We start from the raw sequence: 15,172 nt of genomic DNA, 5'->3' as shown, positions 1-15,172 counted from the left end.
TCAGCCTCACACTTCTGCCTCACTCCTACCCACCTCCAGCCTTTCTGTGGTCAGCAGCCAGGACCCCCACCCTCGAAGTGCAGCCCTGAGCACACAGCCCCACCCGAACCCTTCCCAGGCCCCCACTTTCTGCCCGCTGGTGCTCTCCAACCACAGAGCTCCCCACTCTCCCTCACACTCTTGCAGTCCTGGGCTCCAGCCCCCTGGATTTTCTCCATCATCTCTCCAGAATGCTTCACTCCCCACCGCCTACCTGGCTGGTTCCTACTTCTCCCTCAAGCCTCTGGAATCCCCACTTTCTTAGCCCAGGTTAAGTCCTCTGGCCCCTCAATCCCCACGCAGCCACCTTCTCCTTCTGTGGCACAGATGGCCTGTTTGTGGTTAAGGCCATAAGCTCTGGTGTCGGTCAGACCTGGGTTCACATTTTGACTTTACCCTTTAAGAGCTCTGTGTTCCTACGTAAGTCACTAAAATACTGCCTCAGTTTATCTCTAAAATGGAGATAAAAACAGTACTTGCCTCCTATAGTTCTTGTGTGGACTAACATAGCTAATCAAAATAAGTTGCTTAGCAGGATGCATGGTGCTCAATAACTAGTAAACACTAGCAGTTATTAAGATTTTATTTTTGGCCAGGCGCAGTGGCTCATGTCTGTAATCCCAGCACTTTGGGAGGTTGAGGCAGGAGGATCGCTTGAGCCCAGGAATTCAAGATCAGCCTGGGCAACATAGGGAGACCCCATCTCTACAAAAAATAGAAAAAATTGGCTGGGCATGGTGGCGTGTGCCTATAGTCCCAGCTACTTGTGGGACTGAGGTTGGAGGATCTCCTGAGCCCAGGAAGTTGAGGCTACAGTGAGCTGTGTTCACGCCACTGCACTCCAGCCTGAGTGACAAAGCAAGACCCTGTCTCAAAAAAAAAAAAAAAAAAAAAAAAAGACTGTGTCTGTCTTCCTGGCTGGAGAGCAAGTCCCACACACGGGACAGAGACCACAATGGCCTCCCAGCACCGGGGACAGTGCCTGGTGTGCAGGTGTGTGTGATAAAGATCCTTGATGAAGAATGAATCTATCCTACCTGGCACTTGATTTTCACTTGCAGATTCATCAGCAACCGCTGGATTTTCTCTATGAAAATAAGGTCCACAGACAGGTTATGGAATTTGCTTTCAAACTTGTTGATGACATCATTGGCCTGTACAGAGAGATAAAGGGTAAAGGACAGGGGCTTAATTTGGACCTTTTGGACTCTGAAAGAGGAGGGGGACAGGCCCAGTGAATGGTTGGATGGAGGGCTTGGCCCTCCCTTCAGAGGGAGTTGAGCAAGGGATACTGTGGAACCAGTTGGCCTGGGGCCTGGCTGGGGGCCCTACCTGGTCCAGGTACTCGTTCTCCATCTTCTCCATGTTGAGCATGATGACACTTTCAACCAACTCTACCCGGGCAGCTTCCTTCTCCAGTCGGGAACACAGTGAATTGATTTCTTTAGGAGAAAAGTTGCCTCCCTCTGAAAACAATCTGAAAATAATCAAAGAGAAATAAAAGCCACAGATCAGACCTAAGAGTTCTCATCTATCCCAAATACTGTGGCTGACACACACTTTTAATCTAGGCTTCCGGTTAGAGTTCAAGATGTGGGAAAATGAACACAGGTAGCTTAAGGACAGGAGTAGGATTCATAAATAGTGCAGAATTTCCATTTTTGTCAGTTCATCAGGTTGGAGACTCTAACAGACCCAACTGAAACAAAATTTGAAATAAAAATAGCTTTCTTGGAACTGTATAAAGGTAAGAATTCCACATGAACTTGCCAGGCGCAGTGGCTCATGTCTGTAATCCCAGAAGTTTGGGAGGCTGAGGCAGGAAAATCACTTGAGGCCAGGAGTTCAAGATTAGCCTGGGCAGCATGACCCTGTCTCTAAAAAAGTAAAAAAAATTAGCCAGGTATGGTGGCATGTGCCTGTGATTCCAGCTACTTGGGAGGCTGAGATGGAAGGATTTCTTAAGCCTAGGAGGGAGAGGTTGCAGTGAGCTGAGATTGCGCCACTGCACTCCAGCCTGGCTGACAGAGTAAGATTCTACCTCAAAAAAAAAAAAAAAAAAAAAAAAAAGAATTCCAGATGAAGTGAAACTAGAAGGGAGCTTGGAATGTGGGCAGCACCAGAAGCCAAGACTTTGCACCAGAGACTTGGAGTTTCAGTCTTGATGACTGCACAGGTGAAGGGATAGCCTAGAGCTGGATCCAGAGGACAACATTTGCATTGTAAGACTGAGGAAGAAACGAACCCCACCAGATACCAGGACTCTTGCCTGTCTAGATCCAAGGGCAAAGAGGAAAGAAAAGATCTCAGTCCCCTGAAAATTCATCACACAAACTAGACTTCACATACATTTACAAAATGAATTCATGTTCTCTGGAGTGACCCAAAAAACCTCAAGCAGAGAATTCTAATCGGTCCTGGGTAGGTAGTGCTCCCTGGTTACCCAGCAGAAACAAATAAGGATTCTCTCTGAAGGAATGCAATGTCCAGTCCAGGCCTCAAAGAATGCCACCCATAAAGTCCCAAGGAAAATGAGTGACTCGTAGTTTTAAAAATTGATAAGGAATCAAGATACAAGATACCATGCATGAGAAACAGTAAAACAATAGAGAACAGAAACAGACCTCCCAAAAACCATTAGATATTAGAAATATCAGATATAGACTATAAAATAACTAGGCTTAAGATGTTTAAAGGAATAAAAAGTAAGCTTCAAAATATGAACAAGGAGCAGGCAGTTTTGAAAAAGTATCAAATATAATTATAAATGGGCAGAGAGTAGTGGGTCACACCTGTAATCCCAGCACTTTGGGAGGCCGAGGCGGGTGGATCACTTGAGGTCAGGAGTTCAAGACCAGCCTGGCCACTATGGTGAAACCATGTCTCTACTAAAAATACAAAAATTAGCTGGGCATCGTGGCACATGCCTCTAGTCCCAGCTACTCGGGATGCTGAGGCAGGACAATTGCTCAAACCCAGGAAGTGGAGGTTGCAGTAAGTGGAGACTGTGCCACTGCATTCCAGCCTGGGTGAGAGAGCAAGACTCTGTCTCAAATATATATATATGTATATATGTGTGTGTATACATATATATATATATATATATATGTATATGTGTGTATATATATATACACATACATATATGTATATATCTACAAATGGAAACTATAATAATTAAAATTGAAAACTCAGTGAATAGATTTGCAGAAGGTTCAACACAGTTACAGAGTGAATCAGTGACTAGGAAGCATAATATAAAGAAATTAGCTAGAATGAAGCTAAAATATACAAGACATGCAGAGATAAGCAAGGTAGAGATGATTAACATGTCAAATTATAGTTCTAGTTTTCGCTACTTTCCCAATTTTCTTTAAAAATTCTATTTTTATAATCAGAAAAATCTTAATAATATTTAAAACAAATGCAAGCTTTGCAGATACTGACATGGAAGGTGCCCACTCTTGGGGCTCAGAAAATGAAACCAAAAATGTGCTGCTTTGAACTTCAAACTGAGAGTACCTGGGGAGCAGCAAATGCAGGGAAGAGCTTTCTCTAAAGTTCACCTGTCTACCTAAAGGCTGGATCCTCCAGAAGATATTCAACTGTTGTGAATCCCTTCCCCAGATATCTCATCAACCAGGAGAAACTGATGCATAGTTGTAGGAAGGAAGACTGGAGTTGACACCACACCCAGAGCCCAGATAGAATTGGTCCCAGGCTATTGTCTGTTCTTTGGGTCCATTAATCTCCCCTAAACATCATTTACCCTTCCTCTAAAATTTCCTACATCTCCCGTTTCTCACTCTCCTATGAAGAGGCTATTTAAGCTTCAACCACCTGGTCTTTGTTTGAGTTTCAAACTTTGTGTGACACCTACACACTTGCACGTTAATAAATTGGTTTCCCGTTAATCTGTTTATCGTCTTTATTGTTTGTTGTTGTTGTTGTTGTTGTTGTTGTTTTGAGATGGAATCTCACTCTGTCTCCCAGGCTGGAGTGCAGTGGTGTGATCTCAGCTCACGGCAACCTCCGCCTCCCAGGTTCAAGCAATTCTCCTACCTCAGCCTCCCAAGTACCTGGGATTACAGGCATCTGCCACCATGCCCAGCTAATTTTTGTATTTTTAGTAGAGACGGGGTTTCTCCATGTTGGCAAGGCTATTCTCGAACTCCTGACCTCAGGTGATCCGCCCGCCTCAGAATCCCAAAATGCTGGGATTACAGGCATGAACCACTGTGCCCGGCCTTGTTTTATTGGCTCAAATTGTTGAAACTTCAGGGGTGGAAAGGAGGTTCCTTTACTCCCTACATCACCATGATTTGGTGATGCTGGTAGTGGGGGGCTGTGGGTCAGCACATATACTAGGATTCCATTTCTGTACAAAACTAACAATTTTTTGCTCATGTATATATAAGTACAGGCACATAGAAAATATATTTTTGGAGGGCTTCCACTTTGTACTTTATATACAATCTGTGTTTGATTATGCTCTAATGATCAAAAGATTTGTGATTTTTAAAATAGCATAAGCCTTAAAAAATAAATATAGCCTTTCAAAAATGTCAAAGACTAAATCTAGGATTACTTTCATCCAGGATTAAGATTGCAGGGGTAAAAATAAGGGGAAAGAATGGCCAATAAACACATGGAAAGGTTAACAGCATTAATCGTCAGGGAAATGCAAATCAAAACCACAACATAGAAACACCTCACACCCATTAACAGGTCTATTATAAAAAACAAAAAACACCAGAAAGTACAAGCGTTGGTGATAATGTAGAGAAACTGGAACCCTTGTGCATTGCTGGTGAGAATGAACATGGCGCAGCTGCTGTGGAAACAGTATGATGGTTCCTCTCAAAGTTAAAGATAGAATTACCATTTAATCCAGCAATTCCACTTCTAGGAAATACCCAAAATAACTAAAACCAGGACCTTGAACAGGTATTTGTAGACCAATGTTCCTACCACCATTATTCACAATAGCCAAAAGATGGAAACAACCCAAATGCCCATCAAAGATGAATGGGTAAACAAAATGTGATATATACACACAATGGAACATTATTCAGCCTTAAAAAGGAATGATTTTGTGACACATGATACATGATACATGGATGAACCTTGAAGATATTATGCTAAATGAAATGAGCCAGACAAGAAAAGGACAAATATATGATTCCACTTATATGAAGTACCTAGAGATTTCAAATTCATAGAAACTGAAAGGAGGATGGTGGTTGCCAGGGGCCATGGGGAAGGAGGAATGGGGAGTTCTTGTTTAATGGTACAGAGTTTCAGTTTGGGAAGATGAAAAAGTTCTGGTGACCAGTGGTGGTGATGGTAGCACAACAACCAGGATATCCTTAATGCCACTGATCTGTGCACCTAAAAATGGTTAAGATGTTAAGTTTGATGTTACATTTATTTTGTCAAAACTAAAAATTAAGGGGGAAACAAGACCACATCCCAATAGAGAAACTCAGGTGGCCTGAAGAGGCCCTGGACACTGGCTCCCACCTGCAGTGTTTGATGAACTCAATATTTGAGTAGCGGAGTTTGCCCAGACTCTCCTCCAAGTACTGCCGGAAGCTGCGCAGGGACACCTGGGTGACATCAACATAGCTAAGCAACTCCTGGTGCAGTGTGTTGCTGAGAGTGACCAGCCTGTGGGAGACAGAGGAGGAACAGGACAGTGATGGGGGACAACCCTGGGGGACAAGGGAGGGGCAGGTGGTGATGGTGATCAGCCTGAGGGACAAGGGAGGGGCCGGTCATGATAATGACCAGCCTGGGGACACAGGAGGGACAGGTGGTGATGGTGAGCATCCTGGGGACATGGGAGGGGCAGGTGGTGATAGGTGACCTTCCTGGGGGCACAACGCTGATGGGTGACCAGTTTGGGGGGCATGAGAGGGGAGGGTGGTGACCTGGGCCTGAAAGGAGGACAACCTGGGAGTCTATTTGGGCTCCACAAGCAGTGCCCAGCTGCACAGCTTCTCTGGGTAGCAAAGGCGGTAGTAGAAGGAAGTTCAAAATTCCAGTGTCTGCAGGACACATTCTGGGTGTGCTGGATCAGAGCACATCAAATTGGTGAAAGAATCCCAGAAGATCCTACTGGATCTTTGTCCCTGCTCCAATGGGCTGTGTCTGACCCCCAGCAAGGTGGCTCCTGCACCCATGATACCCCAAAAGAGTGCCCTGAGTGTCCTCTTTACAACCAAGTCCACCAGAAACAGCTGTCCCTCATGTGCCTGATGGCTGCGTAGACACTTGCCAGTCTCCTCCCTGTGACCTGCCTGAGGCCTCCATCTCATAACCCAAATGGCCTCTCTGGAGCCCCTTGCTCTGCCCTGAGCACACTCCTACACTGAGCTGGGCCAGTGCTCTTTCACTGATTGTGGAATTCAACCCTCTCCCATCTTTCTCCATTCAGGGCTCCTCTGAGTTCATCTTCAATGCTGCCTCCTGCAGGAAGCCCTCCCTGATTTTTCCTGAGGGGAAGTGGTCTTCCCCACCACTGATATTTCATAGCACATGGTGTGCACCCTTGCATGCTGCCTGTGCATATACTTTGCTCTCTGGCTGCTCACTCCCTGCCCTCCCAAGCAATATTCCACACAGAGTTTGACTTGACTCTCTTGAAGAGTTTAACTCAAAAGAAGGCTCTGGAGGTGCCTTCTGCTTTTGTGTCTACAGGGAGGGGGGCTCCTTTGAAAGCAGCAGCCGAACTGGGATTCCAGAGCCACATGGCTGGGGTGGAGACTCCCAGGACCCCTTACTTTTGGCTCCTGGTGGCATTCAAGAAGATGTGCTCCATGTCATAGATCTTCAGGCGGAAGTTTTTGCTCCTCACGTTTTGCTCTTCTTGGAACTGGCAGAACATCAGCTGCTTCTTCTTCAGCGTCTCGGTCACCCCAGCACAGTGGCTGTCCAACCGCTCTTGATGAAGCAAAAGCTCGGCTGAAAAAGGATTAAGAGACCTGGGGCCCCGGGGACCCGATTCACCTCAGCACATTGCTTTCCTGGAACAAGGCCCGCCTGCTGCCTCTTCCAGGCCAGCTGCAGAACAGGAACGATTCAGGTCAAGGCCCCTTGTCCTGCCCCTGTTGCCTTCATCAGGGCTTGGGCTGGAGAGGAGGCCTGGCCATGAGCAGGGAGCTCCTGTTTGTGGAGACACCCTGCCCGGAGCAGAGGGAATACAGCCAGGAAGATGGAGAGTCTGGGAAGCAGCTGAGTAGCAGGCAGGATGGGCAGGGGGTGTTGGGGAGGGCTGAGATCTAGGTGAGAGGGTCTGGTGGGTAACAGCAAGTACAGCACTGAGCAGTCTGAGTTTGCTCCTTAACATCAGTGGATACCTATGTCCAGTGAGCCTGAATTCCAACTGTCTTCCAAGGTGGAGTGGCAAGAACAAGGACTGGGCTTCCAGGGCTCCATCATGGGCCTTTAAATGAGCAGAGAGTCCCTAGACCCCCCCACACCCCGACCACCTCCCATCTGATCCCACTATCGTCTGAAGTGGTGGAAGTGCTGTGGTCTCAGCTCTGCCAAAAATGAATGGTGAGATGCTGGGACTTTGCTTCTCTGGCCTTGTTTTCCACACTGTGTACTGGGTCAGGGGCCGTGGGAAGGAAAGGGAGCCAGCCTTCGGGAGCTTTTACTCAGTGCACATAGAATCCTTTTATTCCTCAGTGCATTTAGCACACACATTTTCCAGATGAGAACAATGAGGTTCCAAATGCCACACAAGTTGCCTGAGCCCACAAACGCTGGGATTCAAGGCCAGTTGTCAACTTGCACAACTCTTTCCCTGCTCCAGGAATAGGAGTTTGCATGGGTTAGTGATGGGGCTCTCTGATAGCTCTAAAGGGCTTTGAAGGAGTTGGAGTATAATTTGGGTGAAAAACCAACAGAGGTCATTGAAGGATCCTACTGAAAACACGCCCCCCCGCCCCGCATTAACAGAGTCCACCACATAGGTGTGAAATGCATGTATTTTTAAGTATGATAAATGATAAAGTAGAAATAATGGCTACCACTTTTGGAGGCTGTATCTTGTACAAGATGCTCATGATTCCTTACTATACCATTTTAAAAGGGTTTATCACCACCTCCTTAACACTTCTGTCAACCCCTTCTGCAGGTGAGAGAGGAGTCAGAGAGGTCAGGTAACCTGTATAGGGTCACAGGAGTTGAAACTGAGAGCTTCAACTCCCTGAGCTATGAGCTTGCCTCTAGAACATCCACCATGCAGGTGTGTATCTGACAGGTGTATGAGCAGATCTGGGTTCCAAGAGCTAAAACAGTACAACGCTCTTTGTTTTCAACTATAACACCCTCTTGAAAAAAAATGGAAATGAGAAAAAAATCTCACAGAAGGTTTCTGAGTACTACCTTTTTCTGCAAGCCTCAGAGGTGCGAACCCTCATGTACATCTTCCATGGTGTGATGAGAACATGCTAAACATTGCATGGTACAAACTGGGGCAGCTAATGAACATGGAGCCGCGGTGGAGCAGACACTGAAGGAGTGGCTGCGGGCAGGGCAGACATTCCCAGGCAGCATCTGTACCTGCCCTGACGTTGTGGATGTCTTTTTCAATCTGCTGGGCTCTTGGCTGGTGCAGGTGCAGATGCAGCTCCAGTTCTGAATCCAGCTCATTGATTTTGGTGGCCACGGTGACCCGGGTGTTGAGGGAACACTGGTCAAACCACTTCTCAAGGTGCTCGAAGAAGCCAGCTCGAAGTCTGAGGGAGAGACCAGCCAGGGTCATCCCTGCCAGCAATCATGACCCATGAGAGGTCTTTCCATATGGAGACCCAAAGTGCTTCCCCCTTTCACTCATTCTTCATTTCATTTCCCAGCTACATTGCATTTCATTGTGTAAATGGACCATTACTCTTTTAACCATACCACTGCTGGAGGACATTATGTATGTCAGATGTAGAATTGTTTCTTTGGATAAATGACCTTGAACTGGAATTGCTGAATCAAAGGTTAAAATACATTTGTGGTTTTGGCAGATATGGCCAAACTGTTTTCCACTAGAAGGCAATTTGTATTCTTATCAGCAATGTTCCTATTTCTCCACAGTCTCAGAGTGTATTGTCAGATGTCTAAATTTGACAATTTTGTCATATTATCATTGAGACTGAGCATATTTTCATGTGCTTAAGATTATTTAGGCTGGGCACTGTGGCTCATGCCTATGATCCCAGCACTTTGGGAGACGGAAGCAGGAGGATTGCTTGAAACTAGGAGTTCGAGACCAGCCTGGGCAACATGGTGAGACCCCCATCTCTATAAAATATTTTTAAAATTAGCTGGTCATGGTGACATGCGCCTATGGTCCCATCTACTCAGGAGGTTAAGGCTGCAGTGAGTCATGCCACTGAACTCCAGCCTGGGCGACAGTGAAACCTTGCCTCAAAAAACCCCAAGAGTATTTAATTTCTCTTTCTGTGTACTGTCCATGAATGTCTTTTGCCCATTTCTCTGTTGTGAATAGCTGTTCTTTTTTTACAAATCAATTTCTAGGAGCTCTTCATATACTAGGGACATGAAGGTCATTGACTTTGATGTGAGTTGCAAATGTTGCTTCTCAGCTTATCATTTCTTCCTTTTAAAAATGTATGGTACTTTTTTGGCCATGTACTGTTAAGATGTCAGTTTCCAAAAACTGATCTATAGATTCAATGCAATAACAAGAAACAACATCGCGGCAGATGTCTTATGGAAACTTGAGCTAATTTTAAAAATTATGTAGAAATACAAAGAGCCAAGAATAATGGAGGGAGAAGACTAAAGGTGGAGGACTTACACTATCAGATATTAAGGCTTAGTGTAAAGCTGTAGTAATAAAGCAGCATGAAGTCATTGGATAGACACATAGAGAACTAGAAAAGACACGTCGCAGAGCAGTGGGGGAGAGGAGAGTCTCCTCATTAAGTGACCCAGGATCAACTGGTTATCTGTATGGGAAAGAAGTGAATCTTGACCCCTATTTCATACCGTAAACAAAAAATCAGTTCCAGGTGGATTTTAGATGTTAATATGGAAGTTGAAAACAATAACATTTTAAATATATAACTTCGGAGAACATCTCCATGTCCTTGGGGGTAAGGCACAAAGTAAATTAACCCTAATTTAAAAATTGATGAATTGGACCTTATTAGAAATAAGAACTTCTGTTCATTAAAAGATATACCTTGAAAGAGAGTTTAAAAAGGCAAGTGCAGAGAGGGGATGAACATTTGCCATTTATTTATCTGACAAAGCCTTATATAGAATATATAATTTAATTTTTTTTGAGACGGAGTTTCACTCTGTCTCCCAGTCGGGAGTGCAGCAGCACTCTCTTGGTTCACTGTAACCTCCGCCTCCTGGGTTCAGGCGATTCTCCTGCTTCAGCCTCCTGAGTAGCTGGAATTACAGGCACACACCACCATGCCCGGCTATAGAATATATAATTAATTCCCATAAATTAATTAAAAAAAAAGACAGAAAATTGACCAGAAAAATAATAGGCAAAAGATTTTGCTAGGCATTTCCCAAAAAGATAACCAAATGGCCCAACGAGTATTTTAAAAGGTATACAATATCATACTCATCAGGAGAATACATATTAAAACCACAATGAAACACCACTATAACTATATCAGAACAGCTAAAATAAAAACCACTGACAATACCACTGACGTTGTGGAGCAATTGAAGTTCTCATATGCTGTTATAAACTGTAAAACTGTTAAAAACCACTTTTGAAAACTCCTTGTAGTATCTTTCGGCTGTATCTCCTAAAGACGGATATGGACACACACACTCTGTGAGTCAACAGTTCCACTCTTAGTTCTATATGTAACAGAAATATATACATATATTCACCAGAAGGCTTGTACAAGAATGTTCAGAGCAACATTATTGGTATATCCCCAAATTGGAAAGACCAAATGTGTATCAGTAAAATGGATTAATAAAATGGATAATATTTTTTTATAACGGGATACTATACAGAAATAAAAACTGAACCCTAGCCACATTCAATAATATATATGTCTCATAAACATAATAAAAGAGTGAGTTCTGTATGACTTAATTTAGATAAAGTAAAAAAATAAGCAAAATAAACTCATAAGTTATAATATTTGTTATCTTTGGGGAAGAGAGAGTGGTGACTTGGGATGGGTACACTTGAGGGCTGGTAATGGTTCTATTTCTTGTGGGCTTTGGGTATCAACTGTGTCATATTTGGGCAATTTGTTGAGCTATACACTTATGATTTTCATACTTTTATGAATGCATGTTGTCCTTCAGTATGCAAACCCAATCAGTTGGACAGATAATTTTTTTTCTGGTTAGTCATAAGGCAGATAGCATAGTGGTTGGTGCAAGATTCTGGAGTTACAGGGTCTGTCTGGATTCATATCTTGGATCAAACTGCTTCCTGTCCTGGAGATCTAGGCCAAATGACTAACTCTCTGAGCCTCAGTTTCATCTGTAAAATGGAGTTAAGTATGGTAACTCTCTCACAGTTATTAAGGGGATTAAATACACTCAGTAAATAATAGCTCCTGTGATAGTCCTTGCTGGCCTTTGTCCTATCTGCTATGGAGAGGGCAGATGATGGCCTCTGGTAGAGGAAGGAGAGGGATGATGTTTGAGTCAAGAGACATTTCCAAGGTGAGATGCTGCTCAGGTGTAGGAGAAAGAGCCCAAAGGCCTGATTGCACTCCTTTCATTCCTTGTCTCCAGCCTCCTGCCCATGTTACATACAGGAGGTGAATGAACCAGGAGATCTCTAGCTGATGAGCCCTCCTATGACATTGTAGAGGCAGGAGGACAATGAGAATGCCATCCAAAAGGCAAACACAAATGTCCACATTTGATCCAAACTCAAACACAAAGGCCCAGAAACTTGGGAGTTAGGGGAAGTAAATTCTCAGTGGTGGGATTATGGGTCATTTCTCTATTCTTCATTGTTCTTATATTTTCTGCAAAAAAACTCTTTGGTAGTATCTTTTGGTCATGTCTTCTAGCGATGGACATGGATATACTCTATGAGTGAACAGTTCCATTCTTATATTTTGCACATACTGAGTACAAAATACCATACATGAGATATTTATATTTATGGTGTATATCTATAGAATTAAAATAGAAAAAGAAAAGAAGCCTATGATTACAGATGTACCAGGAACTAGAACCCAAAAGTATCTGTCAGGGAAAACACTGTATCTTATCTCCAAGGCCCAAGCCAGCAGAGAGCCTCCTGAGGTGGGTGCAGGGGGTCACTCTCATAGAAGATATCTGTGACTGCAAATAATTCCTGGATTTTGCCATTTTTTATTGTGTTTCTCACCCCTACCTTCCTTCAGTTACCTACATTTTTTTCTTTATCCAACTGATACCAGCCCAATCCTTTTTTTTTTTAATATTTCACCTTGTTTACAAAACTCAGAACAACAGGATGAGAATAAAATAGTTTTTTACTCACTGTTTCTTAATTTCTAAAATTAGTCTCGATGGAATTGTCACTTGTTCTATGAACTTGGCACTGGAAGTGTCGTTGATGAACATGGCTGAGAAGGTGGAATGGGACTTCCTGCAATGCTCTTCTTCTTCCAGGGGTACAAAGACAAAATAAGTGTTTCCACTGGAGATTGTGAAGGACTCCATGTCCTCATAGTATATCTCCTCTAGACCCTCTTCCTTGTCTTCTTCCTAAGCAGGCAACAACACTAAAGTTGACTTTATATCATCAAATGGACTTGGGAATGCCAACCACAGGTTCCTTGATATCAGAGGTTGTAAACCAAATTTTGGGCCAAGATTATGGGCCGAATCTTGCCTAGGTTTTTTCGCCTCCCACACAGTGCTTTTAAAATTGGGAAGTTCTACACAAAAATCTGGGTTTCTAATTTCTCTTAAAACATCAGAAAATATGTCAATTCTGAGCCTGCATTCCCACATGGCATCTTTAGTTGGAGCTGAGTAATGCCTGCACCAGTCTTCATCATTTGTCATTATTTTACACTTGGTCTCCAGCCCTCTTTTCTATTACATACCTGTGGGCATTTGCGTTTGGGATTCCTGCTCAAAAAGAAGTCTACAATTTTTCCACAGCAATATACAAAATGATTTTTCTGCAATTCTATGATTATGAAATTCAACTTATTGTTCTGTGATTTTGAATATGTTTTGAGGACAAGATTTATTTTATGAGAGTTACTTCCCTGCACTCAAAGGAGAGCTCTGTCTGCCAGCTTGGATATGGAGCTTTTGAGAATAGGAAAAGAGAAGAAATAAACAGACCAAGGTGAAGCAAGAGAGTCTAAGTTGATCTATTCAATAAAGAGGAATTGAGAAGGAGAGAACCAGGGAGGCATAAGGAAAGCCATACAGTTGAAGGTTGAAGAATGACTTTAGAATAGGTTGCAGGGATATGAGGAGAGGAAAATGAATTTTAGAAAGCATTGCTGTGGCTGGGTGCAGTAGCTTACACCAGTAATACCAGCACTTTGAGAGGCTGAGGCAGTGGATCATTTGAAGTCATGAGTTCGAGACCAGCCTGGGCAACATGGTGAAACCCTGTCTCTACTAAAAATACAAAAATTAGAGGTCTGTTCCAAGATGGTTGAATAAGATTGGGAGGCTGAGGTGGCAGATCATTTGAGGTCATGAGTTCGAGACCAGCCTGGGAAACATGGTGAAACCCTGTCTCTACTAAAAATACAAAAATTAGAGGTCCATTCCAAGATGGCCAAATAGGAACAGCTCCAGTCTGCAGCTCCCAGCATGATCAACGCAGAAGATGGGTGATTTTTGCATTTCCAAGTGAGGTACCTGGTTCACCTCATTGGGACTAGTTGGAAAGTGGGTGCAGCCCACGGAGGGTGAGCCGAAGAAGGGCGGGGCATCACCTCACCCGGGAAGCGCAAGGGGTCGGGGGATTTCCCTTTCCTAGCCAAGGGAAGCCGTGACAGACTGAACCAGGAAAATCAGAACACTGCCACCTAAACACTGTGCTTTTCCAAAAGTCTTGGCAAATGGCACACCAGGAGATTATATCCTGCACCTGGCTCAGCAGGTCCCACGCCCACGGAGCCTTGCTCACTGCTAGTCTGAGATCGAACTGTGAGGCGGCAAGCCTGGCTGGGGGAGGGGCATCCACCATTGTTGAGGATTGAGTAGGTAAACAAAGCGGCCAGGAAGCTTGAACTGGGTGGAGCCCACCTCAGCTCAACGAGGCCCACCTGCCTCTGTAGACTCCACCTCTGGGGGCAGGGCATAGCTGAACAAAAGGCAGCAGAAACTTCTGCAGACTTAAATGTCCCTGTCAGACAGCTCTGAAGACAGCAGTGGTTCTCCCAGCACAGTGTTTGAGCTCCGAGAATGGACAGAACGCCTCCTCAAGTGGGTCCCTGACCCCCGTGTAGCCTAATTTGGAGACACCTCCTAGTAGGGGCCGACTGACACCTCATACAGCCAGGTGCCCCTCTGAGATGAAGCTTCCAGAGGAAAGATCAGGCAGCAATATTTGCTGTTCTGCAGCCTCCGCTGGTGAAACCCAGGCAAACAGGGTCTGGAGTGGACCTCCAGCAAACTCCAACAGACCTGCAGCTGAGGGACCTGACTATTAGAAGGAAAACTAACAAACAGAAAGGAATAGCATCAACATCAACTGTAGGGTCCAGCCCCACAGGGTCGGTGGGTCTCTCCCCGTGTGCGGAGAGGAGAGAGTGTAGAAATAAAGACACAAGACAGATAAAAGAAAAGGCAGCTGGGCCCAGGGGACCACTACCACCAATGTGCAGAGACCAGTAGTGGCCCCGAATGTCTGGCTGCACAGTTATTTATTGGATACAAAGCAAAAGGGGCAGGGTAAAGACTGTGAGTCATCTCCAATGATAGGTAAGGTCACGTGGGTCACGTGTCCACTGGACAGGGGGCCCTTCCCTGCCTGGCAGCCGAGGCAGAGAGAGAGAGGAGACAAAGAGAAAGACAGCTTACGCCATTATTTCTGCATATCAGAGACTTTTAGTACTTTCACTAATTTACTACTGCTATCTAGAAGGCAGAACCAGGTGTACAGGATGGAACATGAAGGCGGACTAGGAGCGTGACCACTGAAGCA

At 44.5% G+C, this 15,172-nt stretch overlaps 1 protein-coding gene across 4 annotated transcripts in view; it reads right to left on the bottom strand.

Moving 5' to 3' along the window:
* Positions 1–15,172, bottom strand: part of CCDC180 (coiled-coil domain containing 180) — an 85,219-nt gene that overhangs the window by 20,496 nt on the left and 49,551 nt on the right. For all 4 annotated transcript variants that reach the window (XM_019034036.4, XM_063696601.1, XM_055350017.2 and 1 more), the window contains 6 exons: positions 12,533–12,759; positions 8,611–8,786; positions 6,822–7,002; positions 5,560–5,706; positions 1,372–1,516; positions 1,077–1,193 (listed from right to left, as the gene is read on the bottom strand). In XM_019034036.4, the coding sequence (XP_018889581.3) occupies positions 1,077–1,193; positions 1,372–1,516; positions 5,560–5,706; positions 6,822–7,002; positions 8,611–8,786; positions 12,533–12,759 (993 nt within the window). The remainder of the gene's footprint in view (positions 1–1,076; positions 1,194–1,371; positions 1,517–5,559; positions 5,707–6,821; positions 7,003–8,610; positions 8,787–12,532; positions 12,760–15,172) is intronic.

This window comes from Gorilla gorilla, chromosome 13 (genome assembly GCF_029281585.2).
Source record: "Gorilla gorilla gorilla isolate KB3781 chromosome 13, NHGRI_mGorGor1-v2.1_pri, whole genome shotgun sequence".
Taxonomy (NCBI): Eukaryota; Metazoa; Chordata; class Mammalia; order Primates; family Hominidae; genus Gorilla; species Gorilla gorilla.
This window is presented reverse-complemented; position numbering and strand designations above follow the sequence as displayed.